We start from the raw sequence: 21,777 nt of genomic DNA on the forward strand, positions 1-21,777 counted from the left end.
GATGTTCAAAGTTACTACTGCAAAACAATCTCTTTGCAGTTGCAAAGGCATTTGGGGAGGGGGTTGTGAGTCAACAAACATGTTTTACATGAGGATGTCCATGTAAAGCTTTAAGTGTAATGTTAATTTCTGATGATTGCAACTCTGCCAGCAAGATGTTGCTGCAGACACAATGTCAGTGTTCAAAGTAGAGGAAAAACCTGCAGCACAGTCACGAGGTAAGCACCTAGCAATTTTTCCAAACTTGGTTTCTTACAAGAGATGAAAGCCAGTTATGTTTTGCATTAATCAAGAGTACGTAATTCAGTATATTGGTGCCAGTGATGAAATACAAAACTAGAAGATTGAACCCAACAGATTAAGAACTCTAATAGTGTCAAGGTCATGCTAGCAGCTCTACCATTTGAGAGCCATCTGAAAAGTATATAAACAAAAACAGAAAGCTCATCAAAGAGCAGTGCTTCCAACAGATTTGCAGATTAGGCTCCTAAATAACCTTTTCTCTTAACAGCTGTACCTCTTCTCTCCCTGCAACTCCTCACATTGAAACAGTACAAAGATAGTGCCTACAGTTCTGTAATTTCTCCCCAGTTCCCAGGGACCCCTTTGATCCACTTCTGGCTCCAATGACCCCAAACTTTTTTCAGCCAAGGACAGGATGTGCTTTGGCTCATTGTGGCAACAAATCCTTCTCTACATGGAAGGCAAGCAGAAGAAAACAGAGTTCTGACTGCTGCCCATCCTTCACTGAGGACATTTCAATTTGCACTACATATCTATCTGTAAGTACCCCTGAAAGCTGTGTAAATTTAATATTCCTAAGACTTCTAATCCCCGTGGAAAAGAAGATAAATTAGTAAACCTTTATAAAACAGATAGGCTTACTAGGATCCAGTTTTTCTCTTTGAATGGGAAATTATTAGTCCTAATCTCAATAAACAGCCCAGGCTAAGATGTTATGTTCTATTACACATTAAGCTTCTGAGATTCTATACTTCAAGGCACTGCATCTCTCACAGAATTATTTCACAAGCCTTCTGAAAAGCTAGCAGCTTTTGCCTGAGGTAGAAAACTTTTTTAATGCAGTAGTGACATTTTTTCTGGTTGATGAAACTTTGCCCTGGATTTCTAAACAAGTTTGCCACATAACAAGACTAAAGCTACATTGTATGATAAAATTAACTTCTTCATTTCTTTACAACCAATTGAAAAAAAACCATAGTAACTCAAGAACAGTCCCAGACAAATGCAGAGAATATATTATTCCCTCACTGGGGAATGCCCAACTGCTTAGAGGAGACTTCAAAGGCTCCCAAGACTCTGAGGAGGAGGGAAAGGAATTCTGTGGCTGGCAACCACCAAGGTTTTTAAGCAATGGTTGGACAACAGCCAAGAGCAGCTTAGTAAGGGTGTCAACAAAGTACTGAATTTACAGAACAAGATGGAGATCAGGCTTGGAAGCACCACTGAGATTTACAGAAGATTCTTCTGTTCCTGTTTTTTTCAATCTAAATGGAAAACTATTGCCTAGAAATCTTTTTCTTGCTTCCTGGGTAAACAAACATAGCAAGAGACTTAGACAGAAAATGAGATGTATTACTGTTTTCTTTTAGAAGGTGCAAGGGCAAAAAGCTTGAGAGAGTGCACAAAGCATGAGAGGTCCCTGGTAAGCATAAGCATAGAAAGACTCTCTTTGAATTATCCCTAGCATTTTCTCACAGTATTGCTTGACACTGAAGCACTTCTAACTGTTTTTTCAATTATCACAGAACTCCAATGCTGCATAGAGCATTTAACCCAGTCAGCCACAAAAGGCAGTCCAAATGTTTTCTCCTGAAGCTGCCATTCCAAGTGGTTTAGACATACTCATTTCAGAAAAACATTTCTACACCATGTCTGCCACTTGCCTGACACCATCTCATGATGCACATGATTGTCTACTCATTAGTTCTCACTTCTACAAAGGAAGTTAATGCAGTCTTGACTGGTACCCCTGTGGTCCACAGTTTAGAAATTGGATCAAGTATCCTACTAATTTTTGAATAATGATTATCCAGCTAAAATATCAACTCTGTCTTCCCTCTTATTACAAAACTTGCTAGTATATGAAAGCACTGTATTAGCCTAAGGGTGACAAACCCGTTTTACTGTGATGGCTGAATTACCATTTAGGATAATATCTGTGGGCTGCAAGTAATTAGTTATCATGAAAGAGACTAATTTTGCAACCTTGTTAATTGTTGAATGATTCCTTTTACTCAGTTCCGCACTGTCCCCATGAAGTTTCTATCCCTCTGTTCACACATTAACTTTATTTCATATCTAACATGATTAGCTTACTTTTCCAGACCCATTAATATTCATATTTTCTTTCTGTCTACCCACTGATCATTCGGGAACTCAATTGCTCTTTGCAATGACTCTCTACTACAATTTTTGCTCTCAATTGCACAGAAAAAAAATGCAAGCCAGATCTGACATGCCTACAATGATTAATATCCCTTCTGTAAGTTCAAACTTGAAGTCTGTGGTAAAGCTGCTAATAACAAAACTCAAAAAGCAAAAGGGAGCCATTTTTTTTGCATGTGATGGTGATTGTTATTCCTATCACAGAGGTCCATCAGTAGCTTTTCTAAGTCACAGCACTGCAGCAGCAGTTCATGTTCTAATCATTTTCTGTAGGGACTCTAAAACCCTCTGCAAATTTAAAAAATAAAAGAGTTGGCAATACCTTCATTTTTTTTAAAGACATGCATTCACACGCATACTATGGTGCAAGTGCACTCCATTGCTGCACTCCAATGCAATCTTCACTTTTTATTAAATTTCAACATTACTAAAATTACCATGACAGCAATCCTTAAACTAATACTTTTTTAAACAGCATTATTATCGGAATTATCTAACAGTCTGTATTTATTAACTTTGAATTTTCTTGTTTATCGACCCTTACAATTAACGTATTAACAGCTGTTTAAAGTTTATAATTTAGTTAATGATCTTTGTTAAATTTCACAATAAATAACTACCTGGGTAGGTCAAACATTACCATGGGAACATTTATTATTCTGTTGTTTGGGCTTTTTAAAGCAAGTAACTGTGAAACCACAATACACAAGTAATTCCAATGATGTCTGGAAGCCCAAAATTATTTCTACACTTTCATTTTTAATTGACTAGATTTCAAGTAGATAGTATTGAGGTTGGTTTTTCAGATTATACTATTTACCATTGCTGTGATAGCCCATATAACTACTTTCTTCTTTTCTTAGTCCCCACCAACTGCCAACTTCTACAATACTGAAAGCATTCACTGAATGGTGATAAGAAGCTTAATGATAGCACAACAGTAAGAGCAGCAGCAGTACAAAGCTATAAAGATAAGACTTTTTTTTAAAAGCAGAACTGGCAAATGTATCACAGTGATAATACAAAGCTCAGCAATAGTCCAAAAGGGAAAACATCAAAATTCGTCTCCAAAAGGGATATCTGTTGTCTTTTTGATAGCACTTTGTACTGTATTAAAGCATAAAACATGCACTGCTTAAGCAAGGACAAGATCACTGTATTTCATAGTGCTTCTGATTCAAAATCAGCACATTTCTCTCAGAATGTATTTTGGCTTTCAATATAGAAGAATGAACTACGGATGGCTGGAAATATAGGAATTACAAGAGTTTAACACAAAAATCTTTCTGACATATCACAAAAAGTAACAAAATTACACAGAATGACTAAGCAAAACAATATATTTTTATATGATATATTCAATCATAGGCAGTAAAATTCTTTACAAATAGAATTCTTTACAATTTTGCCCCCATAGGAAAGATAAAGAAATATAATTCTGCAAGAAATTACTTGCATACATTTTCTCACTGTAGCATGAGGTGTATAAATGATATTGGAAGCAAAGTTAGTGCCAAGAGTTAACATCAGCTTGCTAGTATTCCTCAAAACAATCATATATCTACTCACGATTTATGTGGTCCATATAATAAACTCCAATCTGTTGATCGTAAACAGTTTCCCATCCTAAAGGAAGCTCATCACCAACACAGTCAGCAAATGTCAATGGCTTTGTAATCCTGTAAAAATAAAAATAACACAAATAAATACAAAAGGTGGAGAGTTTACAATGCAATGAATGTTATTACATGTTTTGAAGATACCTTCACCAGTTGATCAAAAACGAGTTATGCTACTTAGGAATGTGCTGATAATTACAAACATACAGTTTCAAAATAAATTTTCATTTACATATGCTGACAGATACTCCCCAAACAGGTAAGACAAGCTTCTCCCCTCTAGTTTCTATGTACAACAATTTAATTATAATGGTATGCAGTCCTGCCAGTTCTTCTCCCATACTGCAAGGAACATAAATGTGAATCTGGAGTTCACCACCGCTGAAACTACTAGAAGCTTTACAGGTTTTAGCTTCTTTAGGGTGATAACATAGCATAACTGCTTGTCCGTAAAAAAAATAACATAAAATTCAAGACAGCACTGTATTACAGACTTCCTCTTTTCATTTATACATTTCCAACTATTAATACTATTCTCTTGATCCAGACACATCCAAGTTACTTCCTTTCCTTCCCTTCAAAAATAAGGGAGACAAACAAATGTTTCTGAAAAAATTCTGAAGCAATTAGAGCAGAAATAGTAATTCATAAGTAACAGCATTACTATCTAGCAGCTTAAAATATCACAGCCCTTGCTAGGAAAAGTCTTGATAGATCAGTAGGTAACAGAAAATCAATACAGCCACGTCAGTGTTGACAGGAACACTGGAAATACTGAGTTCCATATTATAAAGAAAGACTCTAAATCAACACTGCTCTGGAACAGCAAGGTATATTAAAAAACTAGGAGGAATAAATGATACAAATATAAAAGCCTTTACACTCAGTCTATTACCCAAATGTTCATTTTAATCTTTACTTAACCCCTAGGATAACGTTTTCCTCTGAAAGTTGCCACAAAATTCATTTACTGACAAACTCTAATAAAGTAATTTCAATTCTACAGGGGATATAGATACACCACCTTCCTCATGTATTTGTTGAGGTATTTAAAATACCTAGAATGATGAAAACTTTGCAAACATTAAATACATGCATTAATTTAGGGACTGACTTAAGCTGAGCATAATCTATAGCATAATACTGTTTGTTGTAATTCCATTTGTATGATGTAATACCCAATTAAGGCTTTCTGACACCAGATTTGGACTATGCTTACAAATACATTGCTGAATGGAGAGATCATTAGGACTCATAATTGCACTTCATCTGATAAAACCTATATAAAACAGTAACTTTGTCTGAACCAAAGTATGTCTGTCTTTGAACCTGAAAGTCCTTTCCCACCCCAAAATGAAACCAACGAGAACAATCCAGTGGTAAAGACTTCAAATGATGGAAATATTACTACAGCTCCATTCTAGCTATTCCAGTGGTGCAGTGAGCACACCATTCAACCACTAACAAAGAGCACAAACTTTGCACACAGCAAACACAAAAACTGCAATTACCTGCCTCCTAAAACTATTTTAGTATTCTTGAGATTAAAGTGTTCAAAACTAATTGTAGTAGAATAAAAAAAAATATTGCTACCAGTTTCAACGTAACGTTTGAACAGCTCTGCACAACAGTAGAAAGATCAAGTTGTTCAGGTCAAATATTAGCTTGATCCTATTCAGTGGATTCTCCAACACTTATAAACAATTTAACAGGATGAAGATGTACATAAACTTGTGTGCCATTATTTAAAGTAAAAATTTTCCATTACTAACAAATATGGAGTTTACATCATGTAATCATGCAAATCCAAAGCTGCTGTATTCAAGAAAATGTTACTAGGAACTGACATATGCACTCTCAGTAATTCATCTAGCAGTCAGGCAGACCAGATACTGCCAAAATACTTCTGATCTCCCTGGAATTCAGTCAAATATTAAACATACAACACGAGGCATTTTTCTTAAACTCCCATGGTCTTGTTCTGAAGACATCATGTTTACAATTTCTCAAAGTAGTCTAGACATCAGCTCCTAAATTGCTGCACTATAGACAAGACTTTCCTTGGAATGAGTTATGAGACTTGCTTGTCTGTTATATAAACAAACCTTCACCCTTTATTCATAAATAAAACCTGCACATGATACTCTAACCTTTCACACAACAAAAATTTTAATTCAATTCTCTCTGTGATTCCACCAGGACTCAGACTTCCAGGACAAGGACAGTGTTCACTTTTTGGAAAAGAGACTGAAGAAAACCAATGCATCTGGTCTAATCAGTTTTCACTACAGTGTTATAAAAGTATGTGTGAACAGTTTAATTGATGGTTTTGAGGCAAGCCTTGTGGAAAAAAAAACCCAACACACAAAAAGCTGTCTTCCAGATATTCAGACCATTATTTAGTTGACATTGCTCATTTTAAACTATAACCAAAGTTGCTCCAAATTGGATTCCCTGCAGACTAAGCAGAATGTCACAGTGACTCACAATTCAGTCACACACCTATGTACCTGGACCTTTAGCCAAAGACACAAAACTAAGAACTGGAAGTTTCTGCCTGTGTTTTGAATTGCTTTGACTAAGATAACTGAAAAAATACCCTCTGGTTTAACCAGCACAACCCTGAGGACATGATTAGTTTTTTGGCAGTTAGGGAAAGTAGGACTTTTCAGAACAAGAAAGACAAAATGGAACAGATGCAGATATCTACACTGGAGGTCAGCCACAAATTGCTGCAGTTGACTGCTGAAATTAAGTATCTTCTGGAAATACTGCTTTACCCTCTGGGTTTATTTTTATTTAGCTTAAGTTCTATAAAACAGATCTTTTCTACTTGTTTATAAAGAATTGTACAAGGTAAAAATACATCTGTTAAAAAAAGCACAGAAAACCTCAGCCTTTAAATAATAAAGAAATGCTTCTGGGTTCAAAGAAAAGACAATACTTCACATTTCCAAAGCACAGTTTGAAATAGAGTAGGGCAACTTCATTGTCATAGACCTTCAAAACCAGAACCAGATCACTAAAAACAGAAGGCATTGGAAAATATTAGATAGAATCCTCAGTCTTCCCATGGCCCTGATGCCACATTAGAGAGCCCTGGCTGCTTGAAATCCCCAAGTCTAATTGAGCAAAACTTCCCCTGGGAGGAACTAAATTAAGACAAACAGAGGCTGTTTTTCCAAGATCTTGAACAGGAAATCAAAAAGGTGTTCCAAAGTAGAAATATTGTTGTAAACCAGTTACCCTCTTTTAAACAATGCCTAGACACCTAAATTACATGCAGGGTCACCCTGCCTTTCAAAGCGGGCCTGGATTAAGAGGAAAGCACTAACCATGAGGGCCAATTATGAAAAAGAACCACCAAGTTCTGAACAAAAGTCACTGTCTGTACGAGACAGAGGGAAGGACGCAAGCATAGCAGCTGCCAACAGTGGTTTTATTTTTGTTCCTGATTTTGGTCAGGTACGATAGCAAAAAAAATATATCTAATAAAACTTGATATACCTCAACAGACAACTAGGAAAAAAATTTACTTAAACCTGATCTCAGTCTGAATCGTCATCAAATGGGATAGATGGTTTTGCCTGGTAAATGCGGATTACGGACTAGGAAACTGTATTAATTCACATTAGAGATCTGAAAAACACCATGCAATTTAAAAACGAGTAACAGAATAACTAGAAAAGAATTAACAATCTGATAAATCTAGCAATAATTTATCCAAGGAAAGTGTTATGCCAAATATATTACTGAAGCATCACAAGGCAAGAAAAAGAAAAGGCAAAATAGGAAATCATGCACACATTTTATAGCTTTCAGTCAACTTTTCTTACCTCCTTTCAAACATAGATTTAAGTTACAGATATTATTATAAAGTTCAACTAACACTCTTGTCTTGTATCATGGCTCTTATTCCATTCAACTGCACAGAGAAAGCAAAAAACCAAGACAACAAAAAAGCCCCCAAACAATCCAAACCAAGAAATTGAGCAGGAACAGAAAATTATTCTTTTGTTGTTTCCCAGACACTGGTAAGAAGAGCTGCTTACACTGAGGGGGAGAATGGGAGGATTGTTATTATACTGTTTTTATAAGTCACACTGCAGTCCTGGAGGCACTTATTTGACATCCTCCACCATAGCTCTGGCCTGGGCACCAAGACCTTCTCTGTGAGAAATAGAGAGGGTCTGTAGCCACCGAGCTGTGCCATGACTCCCCAGCAGCCTCCTCTGAGCAGGCTGCCTTCCCCAACAGCCACTGCCCCCCGAGCAGGGCAGGGACACGTCAGGCACACACTGCCCAGCTGCTGAAGCAAGGAGCTTCCTCCACAGGGCACACACAGGCACCAGCCTGACCCACGCAGCCTCATGCCGGGGCAGCACACACCAGTGGGACACGGGCCATTCGCAGTAAATGCCACCATGAACTCCACATCCCCTGTTACAGCACTCTGGACTATACCATGGCTTTCCTCCTCATCTGTCCTCCATCCACTCAGTTTTCTGCAAGCAGCCAAGCCAAAAAAATGAACTGGATTTTGAAATAGAGACTTTGGCAAATTACATACCAACTGCTTAGTCAAAAGTACAACAAAGTTCACCAAACTGTATGTATCTTCTCAGGGCACAAGTTTCTTTTAACCTTTTTCTTAAGCCAAAGTATGTATCTTCATTTTACTAGATGACTTAACCTCAGACTCTGAATAAAATACCTTACTGAACATCTACTCAATCCTTCATTAAAATAAATCCACAACACAGATGGCCAGACTGAAACTTACACAAACGAAATTCTGTGCTCAGGACAAAGATTTAAAGAACATAACTTGCGATCAGAGTCATTGCTGGAATACATTTCTCTTGGAAAAGAAATGGTACCCTACAGCACAGAAATAACAGCACCAACTCTTCTAACCGTCACTTGAAATTCAGTCTTTTTAAGACCACACTGTGTTTTGCCTCTATTTATGTTGTTGTTATTATATTTCATTCTTTTTTTTTCTCAATAGCAAATAAGCTGATGACAGAGTGTTAATACTGTCCGATCAGTGTATTTTCTTCAATTTACAGTAACACAAGCGAACACAGCATACATCAATGTATCAATGTGCAAAACAGAAGGCACAGGATGGTGTTAGCCAGCCATTTGTACAGTAATAAACCAACATCCTAAAGTTTGAGGATAATGTGTGATCACTAGCAGACCCTTTTTTTTAATTTAAACAATTAGATTTTGTGATGCAAAACATATGTAAACCTACACAGGTAAGAGAGAACCTATATAATTTGTTAACTTACAACAAATAATAGCAGTCTATATTGTCTCTAAACACCTCTAAGAAATGTACCCAAGGACACCCTCTTCCCTTTCACTGTTCTAGAAACAATGAACATCTACTAACAGGCAACAGTAGACAAATAATATACTTTTGGTTTTACCCTTTATCATAATCTCCAAAATCAAAACAGCTGAAAAATACTGCCTCAGTATGTTGAAACATAAAATAAAATGCTATGTCGAATTGCAGCTTTCGCATAACTTCTCTGGCTGCTCAGGAACTGCTGAAACAGTTCCACACAAGCAGCCAAATCTTCCCAGAAGCTACCCATTTCTTAACAGCAACTATGATCCATATCCAAATTCAGCACACAAATATTATGGGAAATTCTTGCTGAAAATATACCCACATTTCATGTACATGACAAAAATGCCTTTCTCAAAAATCATAGCCAGGTTAAAAGTCAGTGCTTTTAAGAAAACTATTTTTGTTTCTGCAATTTATTATGGGTTTTTTGCAGAGGATAAACAGTAAAAAAATGGGCAAAGGGGTTAAGTAGGATTGTCCATGAATGCTTTAAAACTTAGTTTGTGTACACATAGATAGCCCAAAGTGACTAGCAACTGTACAAAGCCACCAGCCAAAACCCAAGATTAGCAGTGGGGCAAAGACAATTGCTGGAGGGACTGGCTGGAAAAAGGCAGACTGGACAGCAGATGACTCGACATCAAGAGCAGAAAATAGACAAAATTATATATGGCAGCTGGGAATAAACCATAAGAGGAAAACAGCTAGGATATGTGGCAGATAAGACAGTTAAGGAGGGGAAAATAGGAGACTAGTTATACCAAACTGATTTCAAATTGCACCTTTATATTGAATATACTCTTTGCTAGAAAGAGTAATATGCAAAATATTTACACATTTTCTTCTGCCAGTGCTACTCAAAAATCTCTAAATATTTACAAGACCTTCTCAAGGCTTTCCATAATGTTTGAGACTCAAAAAAAAAAAAAAACCACCTAAAACCAAATGAGTAAGAATCAAAAGCCTTAACTAAACAATAAAGAAGATTTAACAGAGAATTCCAAAATTTGAGAAGCAAGCTGAATTCTTCCACTTGTGTAAGAATCCTGACATGACATTACATGTGTAGACACAGCACAGCTTTAGAGTGAGCAAGTAAGCAGTGATCCAGTTTCACTGATTCTGAATCAACATTTATAACTTTTTAACCAACATCTGTGAATAGCAGCATTTTCCAACTACCTCTGATTGATAATCAAGGTCCTAGTCAGTAAAGGCCAGGCATGTATTTTTCCATTTATTTCTTCCATCCTGCAAACCACAACTCTGTCAGAATCCCACTTTCAGATTTCTACATCCTCAGAATATACTAAAACCCATTTCTACGTTCAGTTCTGTCTAAGAAACTGCTTGACAGGTGTAACCTTAGTTTTGCAAAGACTCCTCTGGCTTGCAAATATAGATTTCCGGCTAGCTTATTTTACCATGATCCTGCCCATCAGTTAACTCATTGTAGAAGAGCCAGTGGGAGAGGCGGTAAGTGCTTCATCCTTGCACAGAGGACTCTATATGTGCTTGTGTGTAAGTATATGCCTATACACAGAAAATTATTCACTTCTGATTGCTGACTACAACTTCTGTATGGAGCTATCAGATGAGGCGGAAACACTTGCACTTTCCCAATGGATGTCATCTGAGCAAGGGTGAAAAAGTGCATCTGGCAAGATCTTACCAGCAAGTTCTTAGTAATAAGCATTTTGCACATGAACAAGAATAATGGGAGGAGTTCAAAGCAGGAAGAAAATGAAGCAGACAGGAAAAGGGAAGTCCCCAGCAGATGAGGAACAAAAATTGGATATAAAACTCCAAATTCAAGTCCATTAAGTTTCACGTGTTAGAACAAAAGGAAGGGCTAAAAGAAGCTTTACACCTCAGTAAGAAATATGTAAAATGGTCTTAAATGCTGCAAGACACTAACATGCATGGCATACTTCCTGAAGACTCTTGCAGGATCACTTGAATTCATATCAAAAAAGATTAGAACATCCTTACTACTACATTGCCTCTTTCACTTCCAATTTATTAAAATGTATTGGCTATCACTGCTCACTAGAGCAGCGGAGAAGCAAAAGTGCAAAGTTCTTCAGAACTGTCTGCCCATCTACTATGTTCTCTTGCTAACCTCAGATGTCCTCGATCCAGAAAGATTACACCAGCATTAACTACCTTGTTACCGTTAAGTCTGACCTTGCCACACTAAACTTTTCCTCAAAATTTTGAAGTCTATGTGATTATAGCAGAGATTTTTTGACAACTTTCTAACAGCCAATGGTAATTCAAGTTTCTGCACATTTGTAACAGTTACCTCTGCACCACTGAAGGTGTTCCCCTCCCTTAAATTATCACTCCTCTTTACCAATTATCCAGATTGGAAATAACTATATGCATGTGTGTGTGCATATACATATATGTACACACATAAACACACACGATTTGTCCACACAATTTATTGATTTATCTAAATACAATTCAAGTGTCAAATGACTGAAGTTTAACTTCGACATTCTTCAATAAAGAAAGCACTGTGAAACACTTTTGTTGAACATTTTAAACCACTTTAGACAAATCTCAGCAAAAGAGAGAATCTTACATCAACTGGTAGTCTTTGAGCTGACTAGAAGGCAAGTAGTTGAAGATGCATAGAGGTTAACATTAGAATCTTGAAGTATATATGCAAATTACATCCCAGTGGATGCAGGACTGGAAGGGATACAAGCAAGCTCACAGACAACATAAAACTAGGAGGAGCTGTTGACTCCCTCGAAGACAGGGAGGCTCTGCACAGAGACCATGACAAATTAAGAGAGATGGGCAACCACCAACTGTATGAAGTTCAGCAAGGCAAAGTGCCCAGCTCTGCACCTGGGGTGGGGCAACCCTGGATGTATGGACAGACTGGGGAATGAGATGCCGCAGAGCAGCACTGTGGGAAGGGTCCTGTGGGTCCTGGTCGATGGCAAACTGAACATGAGTCAGCAGTGCCCTGGCAGCCAGGAGGGACAACCCTGTCCTGGGGGCATCAGGCACAGCATGGCCAGCTGGGCAAGGGAGGGGATTGTCCTGCTGCGCTCTGCACTGGGACAGCCTCACCTCCAGTGCTGGGGGCAGCTTTGGGCACTGCAATATAAGACAGATGTAAGAGAGTGTCCAAAGCAGGGCAACAAAGATGGTGAAGGGCCTTTAGGGGAAACTGTATGTGGAGCAATTGAGGGCACTTGGTCTGTTCAGTCTGGAGGAGACTGAGGGCAGACCTCATCACAGTACAACTTCACAGTGAGGGGAAGAGGAGGGGCACTGATCTCTTCTCTGGTGACCAGTGGCAGGACCCAATGGAATGGCCTGACATTTTTTCAGGGAGGTTTAGGTTAGATATTAGAGTAAGGTGCTTTCCCTAGAGAGTGGTTGGGCACTGGAACAGGCTTCCCAGGGGAGTGGTCACAGCACTGACAGAGTTCAAGAAGCATTTGGACAATGCCCTTGGGCACACGGTGTGACTCTTGGACATAGTCCTGTGCAGGGCCAGGAGCTGGACTCTACAATCCTTGTAGGTCCCCTCCAACTCAGCCTATTCTGGGATTCTGTGAAAATCTCCCTCATACTAAGGTCCATCATTCTAGAAAACATGGCAACAAACATCAGCTAAAGAGATTTTTTTATTTCTGTAGTCTGAGAGAAACAATGTTTTAGAAAAGGCTACATAGCTAATGTTCCCCTACAGGTAAATTGAAGTTTAATGATACTAGAAACAGACATCTATCATGCTTACATGCACAAACAAGCCTAACACAACTATCAGTGAAAATTTAATTAATCTAATGTTTTAAAACATTTTCAGTCCCAGTTCTCCAAAAACTTACTATACTTGGGGTATATTCAACTAAATTTCACTGAAATTATTTTCATGAGACTATTTTCACCAATAAGTATTATTCAATTATATTAATGAAAGAGAAAACACAGGTTAAAAGTTACCAGAAACCATGTCTAGAGAAATTAAGCAGAAACAGACAAACAATGTGGGGGAAAAGTGGACTTTAGGTTTTTTTTTGTTTTTTTTCCTTTGCAGCTTAACCAGTTTGTGCTGCAGAGTCAGATCTCCTCAGTCTGGGCTCTGCCTTGAGCTGTGCAAATTCCATCTGTGCAAGCAGGCAGAGCTTGGGCTGAGGGACAGAGGGAATTGGCCCAATTGCTCCCCCAGGCCAGAAGGCCCTGGTCCATTGTCCACACTGCATCCAAGGGCACTGTTTCAATCACTTGCCTGAAGAGTTACTGAGCTTGACTTAGTACTAAGCAACTGAAGTGGAAATATGTTGACAGGATCTTTGATGCTTTTGGTTTCAGAGTCCATTTCTTGCAAGCACTGGTCTACATCAGTCACCTCACTATTTAAGGTTTTTCCACTCTTCCAGGAGTAACAGACCCTTAGTCAAGCATATATGGATGCATATTTCAGCAGCCTGGAAGTGGTGACGGCCAAGTCATTAATGACTATTGTTTATGTTAGCATCCTCAATCTACCCATTTATTTCAAACTTCCATATTTTAAGTGGTATCACAAAAACAGTTAATGATTATCTCTAAGGTATTAAAGGTGGTCTAAAAATAAACCCATTAAAGAAAACTGTGCTTCAAATATGTCTTATTTTCCAAATATATCAGGAGAACTAACAAAAGAAATTTTATCTCTCTAGTATCTTTGCTGCTTTTATACCAATGGAGCAACAACACCCTGCAAAGTAAAATTATTTCTTTAAGCCAAATAACTGCCTGAGGAAAAAAGAAATGGTTCTCCAATGATTTGCCGCCTTGCTACATTTCCTTCTCCACAACTCACTCTTTGCCTTTAAAATTATACAGCTGTCAAATTATTTACACTTTATGACATGTTAGCTTACATAACTTCTAAACTATTGATTCTCAATATTCTCTATCTACCAGTCACAAACAGAATTTGTATTATCTACATATATATAATGTTAATACAGGTGTTGTGGAGAAGATTCTCTAAAACCTGCCCTTAAACTCTTAGAAGTACTTCCACACTCCAGGTTAATACCCTTGCCAGACAGTAATTTTCAAGCTTTTAGGAAAACTTAGCCCAGCCCCTGTTTTCCCAATATGCAATTATCCTACCATTATTATCATTCCCCAAATACATTTGCTTCCTACAGTCTTCCTTAATGCTGACCTTGCAATTTAATGCAGTATATTCCCCAATCAATATTAGTAATTCAGTAATACAACCCAAAGTTAGTTTTACAGATTTATGTTCATCTGAAATTTTTAAGAGGTTGAACTTATGGAGTTTCATGCTATTACTTCTATGGTTGCCAGTAGTTGTACAACATATTATATTTAAGTTTCCAGCTAGACTAATAAAGTAGTTCCAAATAAGTAATATGAGGAATTACTCATAACTTCACTATCACGCTTTTACATATATACAATAAAAAATACTCTGTGAAAAAATCCAGAGACATCCAGTCAGATAATGTACTTCTAATGAATTATAATAATGCAGTATGAAAAAAGAGAATCTGCTCAAACGCAATATAAAAAACCATTTAAAACTCTCAGAAAAATTAATTTTTGATATAAGAAAATAAATCAAACAGTAAAGCATGCACAAGCAGTGTTGGGGGTTATTTTAGAGTATAAAATTTCACATATACCAAAAAAACTGGAAAGTAAAAACCAGTCAGCAGGAAATAAAGCACAATTCTAGAAGACAGATTGTGCCATCAAACCCACAGTGATCTTAATTTGAACATAACTGAACATCAATGAATACCTATTCATTAAAAAAGCACTGGAAATCAGATTAAATTTATAGTAAGATACTGAAGAGAGTTCAACAGTAGATGGCCTCCTCTTCTTCGTCCCCATCTCCCATGACAGAGAATGTTAAAAATAGAGGCTTCCGTTTCCTTAGATTATTTCACTGTAAACTTTTCTAGAGCACTGAAATAGCTACTTTGCCAGCTTCCTACATTTGTGTTGGAAAAGGAGTGCTAAAAACACACATTTACAGCAACTCAGGAAACTGACTTCTGTGGTTTGCATTATTATTATCATTTGCAAATGACAAGTCTCTCTAGACGTGGTAGGCACCTCTTCCATAGTTTCCTTTTGGATATTGCTCAGCCAAAGGTCCCTTGCACCACATAGTAACATATTTTGGGAATAAGCTGTACTGGCATATTTTTCTATATTTATGCATTCCTTTGCAGTTAGTAAATGCAGATATTTTCAACACACAGTGCTCAATTTCCCCACATCCAAAAGCAGCTCCAGTATGAGGAAGGAAAGCTTCAGAGCAGTAGAAAGACAGCTTCAGCTCCCTCCCTCTCTGCCCTGAGCTTTCGAGGAAGTCAGCCACAGGAAGCCCCTAACTTCCACCATGGCAGCACAGAGTAGCCCCAGCTGTCCAGATCCATATTTTAAGGTCAGTAACTCACTGCCATCATCTAATTCAACACCTGCATAATACAAGCCACAAAATTTTATCTGGTAATCCCTGCATCTAGCCCAACCTCATGGGTGACCTAGAGCATATCTTCCATAGTGACAAGAGCAGTGATTCTATATATTGAAAATATGTACATTGCAGAATAAGCATCTGAATTCTTTATCTGGAAGCACCGTATATCAACAAACTAAAAGCAGCAGGTGTCTAAAGTCTGCAGCAACATGATGTTGTATCATCTGCACATTACTATGATGCAATGATACCCATTCATTAGGAAGTCTGGTACGCTTCATTAAGCATTCCCTCATTAGGTAAGCGTTCCCTCATTAGGCAATTTTTTATTGCTTTTTATTCTGCTAGAGTAGAGCTGCCTTGGCTGAAGTTCTCCCTCCTCAGGGTGTGCCTCCTTCTCATCTCTTGCAAGGTCAATTAAAACAGCTCTGCCAGTTGAAACAATAAAGTACAGGAAAAATGCTGTCCCGCCCCTCCCCACCCCCCTGCTTCAATTCTTATGACAGTTTCCTAGATAATCTCAGCATTGCTAACCCTGGGACCTGAATTTTGTAGGTATCCTAGTATCCCCAAGGAAAAACATTCAAGTTTGGTGAAGGTATAAGGGAATTGAAGAGGAGAATATTGTTGCATATGCTCATCATAACTCAGTGAAGTACAGAAGCTCGGGTCTTTGCAGATTTAATCTCCACTGAACATATGCCAGCTTCTCAGGACCTCTCTTGGCTATGCAGCTACTCAACCCCAGTGTTTCAGGACATCCGAGAGGATTGCTCCAGCTGCAAGGAGCAGCTCCAGAAAAACAATTCCAGTACAACCCTGCTCCTCCCAGGGAAAGAGACTAGGAAGTCACTTTCTCATTCCAGGCTCAATGCAAGCCCTTGTTAGCACCTGAACATCATGGAATTGGGTACACAGGGATACAAAAGAATGAGGAACATAGGAACCAGGCGCTGAAAGAAAAGGCAGCGGCAATGGGAAAGTAATGAATGATCCAATGCAGCACAGACAGAGAAGTAGGATAAGCACAAGAAGGACTAACAGCAGAGCTCAAGCAGAAGGGACTGGCCAGCAGCTGTGTGAACAGACCACAGCCTATCTGGCTGGATGGGGAAAGAAAGAAGCAGCGTCTACATCCCTCAGCTCTGAGACTCTGAACATGGCTCTGTTCTCCCTCTGCTCTCCTCTGTGCTCTCCATTCCAACTATACCATAAATCCCACCTGCAGTTTCATATGAAAGCTTGATTAACAGCTTGGTACCACTGAATTGGAGAGGTCCCTGCTGCCTTCCAATGTGTCCCCCTCTGCTGCCCTAACCTGCGTAATCTCATCACTCCATAGCACAACTACTTCTAGCACTCAACGGATCATACAGTAAACTGAGAGTAGGTACACTTCAACATACCAGAACTGCAAAAAAAGTAATGGAGAAAGGGGAAAGTAGCAAAGGGGCTCCCAAGGGTACTGAATGGAGTTTATTTTGCTATCAGACGAGCAAAGAAGCAATGTAGAAGAGGAATGAGGTGAGCAAGATTTCCTACTATTCGTAACAAACTATTAGCCGAACTTGCAGTAGTATACTATGAGCATACTAAGCCTCACTTGGATCGAGGGGAGGAAGGGGGAAGAAGAACCAAAAAACCCACCCAGGCAAAATCAGAACAGCTACAAAAGGACAGTTTCACAACAATGGCAATGCAAACATGAATTCTGGCATTTTACAGTGCTTGGTCTATGTCTGGCGATGCAATTTTAATAAACATGAAAAAAAATGTTTTTCATGCATCACAAAAGATGCATCACAAAAGCACCTCGAGAAGAGACCACTGAGGTACCAGGATCCATATGTTAAAGAGTTTCCTAAGGTTCAAAGGAAGAACAAAGCCTTATTTTAAAAGTTTCTGAGAAACTCAGGTATACAGCAAATAAAAAACTGAAACATCAAAAGTACCTTTGAATATCCATTGCTAGGTAGTGGTACTGTAACCCCCCAGAAGTGTAATCCCCAATATAAACACTTCCTTCAATGCTCATGGAAGGTCAAGACCTAACACTATAGGATACAGACACAGATAACATGTTTGGGAACCAACTAATTAATCCATTTATCCATTAACATTGTTTAAAAAGAAAAAAATACCGAACAAAAAACCCCACACACCAGAGCTGTGTAGGAAGTAACTAGATATTCATGAAGGAAATTAACTACTAAAACACGTGAAATGACTGATTGACCAAGAAACCATTAAAAGAAGAGTGTGTGAAGGAAACAAGCTACTGTGTTTTGAGTCATATTCTCAACTATATATACTCCCTAAAACTTTTTTTCCATTGAAATTCCAATTAAAATCTCTTCCCAGATTTTCTTCTTTTTCCTCATATACGATCAAGTCTATCTTTAATACCAAGAGGACTCACACGCAACCACAGAAAAGCCACAAAGACATCAGAAATGGAGATTAAATGAACTGCAGGAAAAAATGAATTAGGAAAAGAAAAACATCTGCATTTCCATGAGGCTTGTCTGGCACTAAGTAACAAGCAGGTTCGACACATGCATTCAGAAGGGAAATGGGTTTGATGTCTAACATATTAGAAATCTAAGTTCTAGAAGAAGGGACATATGTCTCCTTTACTTAAAATACAGAAAGTTATCTGCCCACAGAAATTATGCAAAATCTTGTCAGAGTAACTGTTTCCTGCATTTCACAGCCTTTTGTGTTACTAGCAGAGCAAGCATCTAAAGTTTTTGTTTCTTTAATTCCAATGCACCTACTTTCTTCAAAACTATTTTCATGCAAGACCTAACCATCAATGGGGCCCTCACAGTCTCTGAAGTGAGGATGGTAGGTAGAACTGTCTCCTAGACTTAGGAGCTCATCAGCAAAATTTTAGGTAGGTAACAAACTTTTCCCAAGAATACTAGCTATTTCCACTTACCGAAAGATCTACTGATTCTATCAATGAGTTGCTTGAAAGAGAAAAAAAGCCACCATTTTTCAGAAGTGTTGTAAGCCTGCTTGCTTAGCTGGGCTGATGAGCAATGCTTCAGGATATCCAGTAAAAGGAGGGCATAAAGCAAACTGAACCATGACTGCTATTCCAGATGTGTGCTGAAAAATTTGTGACTCAAGTGTGTTTAACAGAGCAGGACTTCAAAACTTACCACCAGCTCCTCAAATGCTATTAGGAAACCCAAGCGAACTGAAAGGCAAACTATGGTACATGGGAAGGCAGGACAGTGTAGAAGCCTGACAGGGAAATCCCAAAAAAGCATGGTAATGACTCTTACATTCCCTTCTCCACACAATTTCACACTGTCATTTTCTAAAAACCTTCTACCATTATCTATTAAGCAAGAAGAGAGCCTCTCCAAGACAGCTGTGGAAAAAGAAACAGGAGAACTCCCTCTTTCCTCCCCCATCCTGTACCTATGCCACAACCGAACAAATAATTTGAAGAGATTTTCTCACCATTTCCTAGACTGCTGCTGCCAGGAAAGCCTGTCTTCTGCCATCACCCTTCATCTAGGTTCCTTCTGCAGGTCTTACTTTCCCATAAGTGAACCCAGATGCTTACATACATAGCCACTCTCTGCTCTCCCCAGCATGAAATCCACAGGATTCTTATTCACAGGATTTGGTTTTCTGATCTCACACTGCCACAGCACAAGGAATTACTAAAGACGGAAGCTGTCAGAAAAGCAAAGGTCCATCCCTTCCCTACTCTTCATCATAGTTGAAAGACCTAAATTTTTAATGTCCTCAAGTTAACTTCCCTGACAATCTTGCCCTCGGATTCCAATTAGAATACAACAAAGATACAACCAGTTAAATAAATTATTATAATATTGCATTAAATCTATTCCTCCCTCATTCAATTAACAAAGTATTTCTAACAACCATGCAGCAGCACAGCTTTTCAGCCTATCCAGTCATCTTTATTAGTTTTTCACCACAGCCTTCTGAGACAAGGAACTTCACTGTACAGCCAGTTAAACCCCTGTTGCTGTGCCACATTTTAGTGGAAGCCTAAATTTTACAGATATGACTGATCTAGGCCCCCTCCTACCCTCTGGCCATATATTGAGCAATGCACCTTACTCACAATGACTTAATGCTTCTAATTCCTGCAAAAATTAGTTTTATGGAGACAATTCATTTTCCCTAACTCCTCTCAACAAAGGAGCACTAATAAACACACCAATTTAAGACACCAGTCAAGTCTCACATGGAATGCTGATTTGGGCAAGAATACCGATCCCACCCACTCCCCAAAAGCCAAAGCCCAAACTCTCTAAAGAGAGCACCATGCAAGGCAGTGTATCAACTAAGCCCTCTCTGGACCACACTGCCTTCTGAGGTGGCACTACAGTGATGCTGAGGGCAGACACCCATGCATACAAACACATTTCTACTGATTGAATAATCTGTATTTTTCAAAATTCCAGCAAACACATAAAAGCGGCACTTTTCTTCTTTGTAGAAAATGACTGCTGACAGAAGCACAGGACAGTTGCCGTAATACAAATACAATAATACAAATACATAATACAAATCCAGAATACTTAAAAGGATAACACACAATTTATTGACAAGTGAACCAAAACAATTTCATAACGTAACAACTTATGCAATCCAAGAACAGCATAAAAGTAAACAAAAAAAAGTTTATGGACTCTAATTGGTTTTAAAAAGGAAAACTAATTACACTAATGCCATTTTTAATAGTAGCTTGTCTAACACAGGGTTTAATTTAACAGATATTAAATATATTGTAAGCATGGACAAGTTCTTCCGGCAACTTCTAGCATCAGTGTTGAAAAGAAAGATACAACATAAAAATAAAATTAATTTCTTGTTTCTCTCAAAAGTAACCATGAAAATGAACTAGCATTGCCCTCAGTAAACAGTTCATCCTCATGTATTTTGTACAATTAAGCCCAGCACATTGTTCTGTTGTTTTGAACCTATACTGCTTTGATCTTCAATTTCCAAAACAAGAGAACTACAAAAGCATTCGCAAACACACCTTTTAGATCAGGCATGTGCTTTCCCGTGCACACACATATTAATGGCACAGACTGCGCTGTTCCCTTTACATTGCTGCCAGCTGCAAGCTTTTGTAAGTGTAAATTTTGTCTGTACTCAATACAGACATATCCAAACAATGACAAAAACACTTTTTTACTACAGTCTCCATTTTCTTTCCTGGCATTTTTCTTTCCTATAAGCACATTAATGCCTTCTCACAGTACTGGGAGCAGTCTAAGCCCTCCAGAGCTGTGGGCAGCCTGTTCCACAAAAGGATGGCCAGCTCCAGCAGCATCTCTGTGAGCACCATGGCAGTGTCACCGTGCTGTGTCACGGCACGTGCTCCTCCAGCTCCTTTCTGTGCGCAGGAGTGGGAAGATTTAACTTAGCCTTCAAAAATGATTGGATCATGTTAGAACTACTCCTGAAGTCATGGCTTTATTTCAAAGATCTTTGCTTAAGATAACTTCATTATATACAAGATGCTGTACTACTGCAAACCAACAGGTAAGAACATTATCAATCCATTTAACACTGGTGATACATCTTATGATAACACAGATTTTATGCATAATTTATAAATACAACCCCAAAAGAAATAACTAGAGCCTACAGCTTACACAAAAAGAACATTACCTGATTCCAGTAAAGAAAGTAACATTACAGTAAAGGTACTGTAAATTCATATTTTAAGTTATTTACCCCACACAAACACTTCTACATTTGTCTACACAGGATGTTTCCAGCAGATTCAAAGCAGCTTTGCCCTGGCTCCCAAGAACACAGCTTCCAGGTACTTCAGTGTGGCACCGAGCCCCATCTAATATAACCTAGCCTACATAGGGCTTGTTAGCTCAGGTTTGGTG

General features: G+C 38.4%; 1 protein-coding gene across 4 annotated transcripts in view; it reads right to left on the reverse strand.

Moving 5' to 3' along the window:
• The window catches only part of WWC3 (WWC family member 3), a 98,498-nt gene that overhangs the window by 58,831 nt on the left and 17,890 nt on the right, over positions 1 to 21,777 (reverse strand). For all 4 annotated transcript variants that reach the window (XM_085052346.1, XM_085052367.1, XM_085052339.1 and 1 more), the window contains exon 2: positions 3,979 to 4,088. In XM_085052346.1, coding sequence (XP_084908472.1) covers positions 3,979 to 4,088 — 110 coding nt within the window. The remainder of the gene's footprint in view (positions 1 to 3,978; positions 4,089 to 21,777) is intronic.

This window comes from Lichenostomus cassidix, chromosome 1 (assembly GCF_008360975.1).
Source record: "Lichenostomus cassidix isolate B80296 chromosome 1, HeHo_3.0, whole genome shotgun sequence".
Taxonomy (NCBI): domain Eukaryota; kingdom Metazoa; phylum Chordata; class Aves; order Passeriformes; family Meliphagidae; genus Lichenostomus; species Lichenostomus cassidix.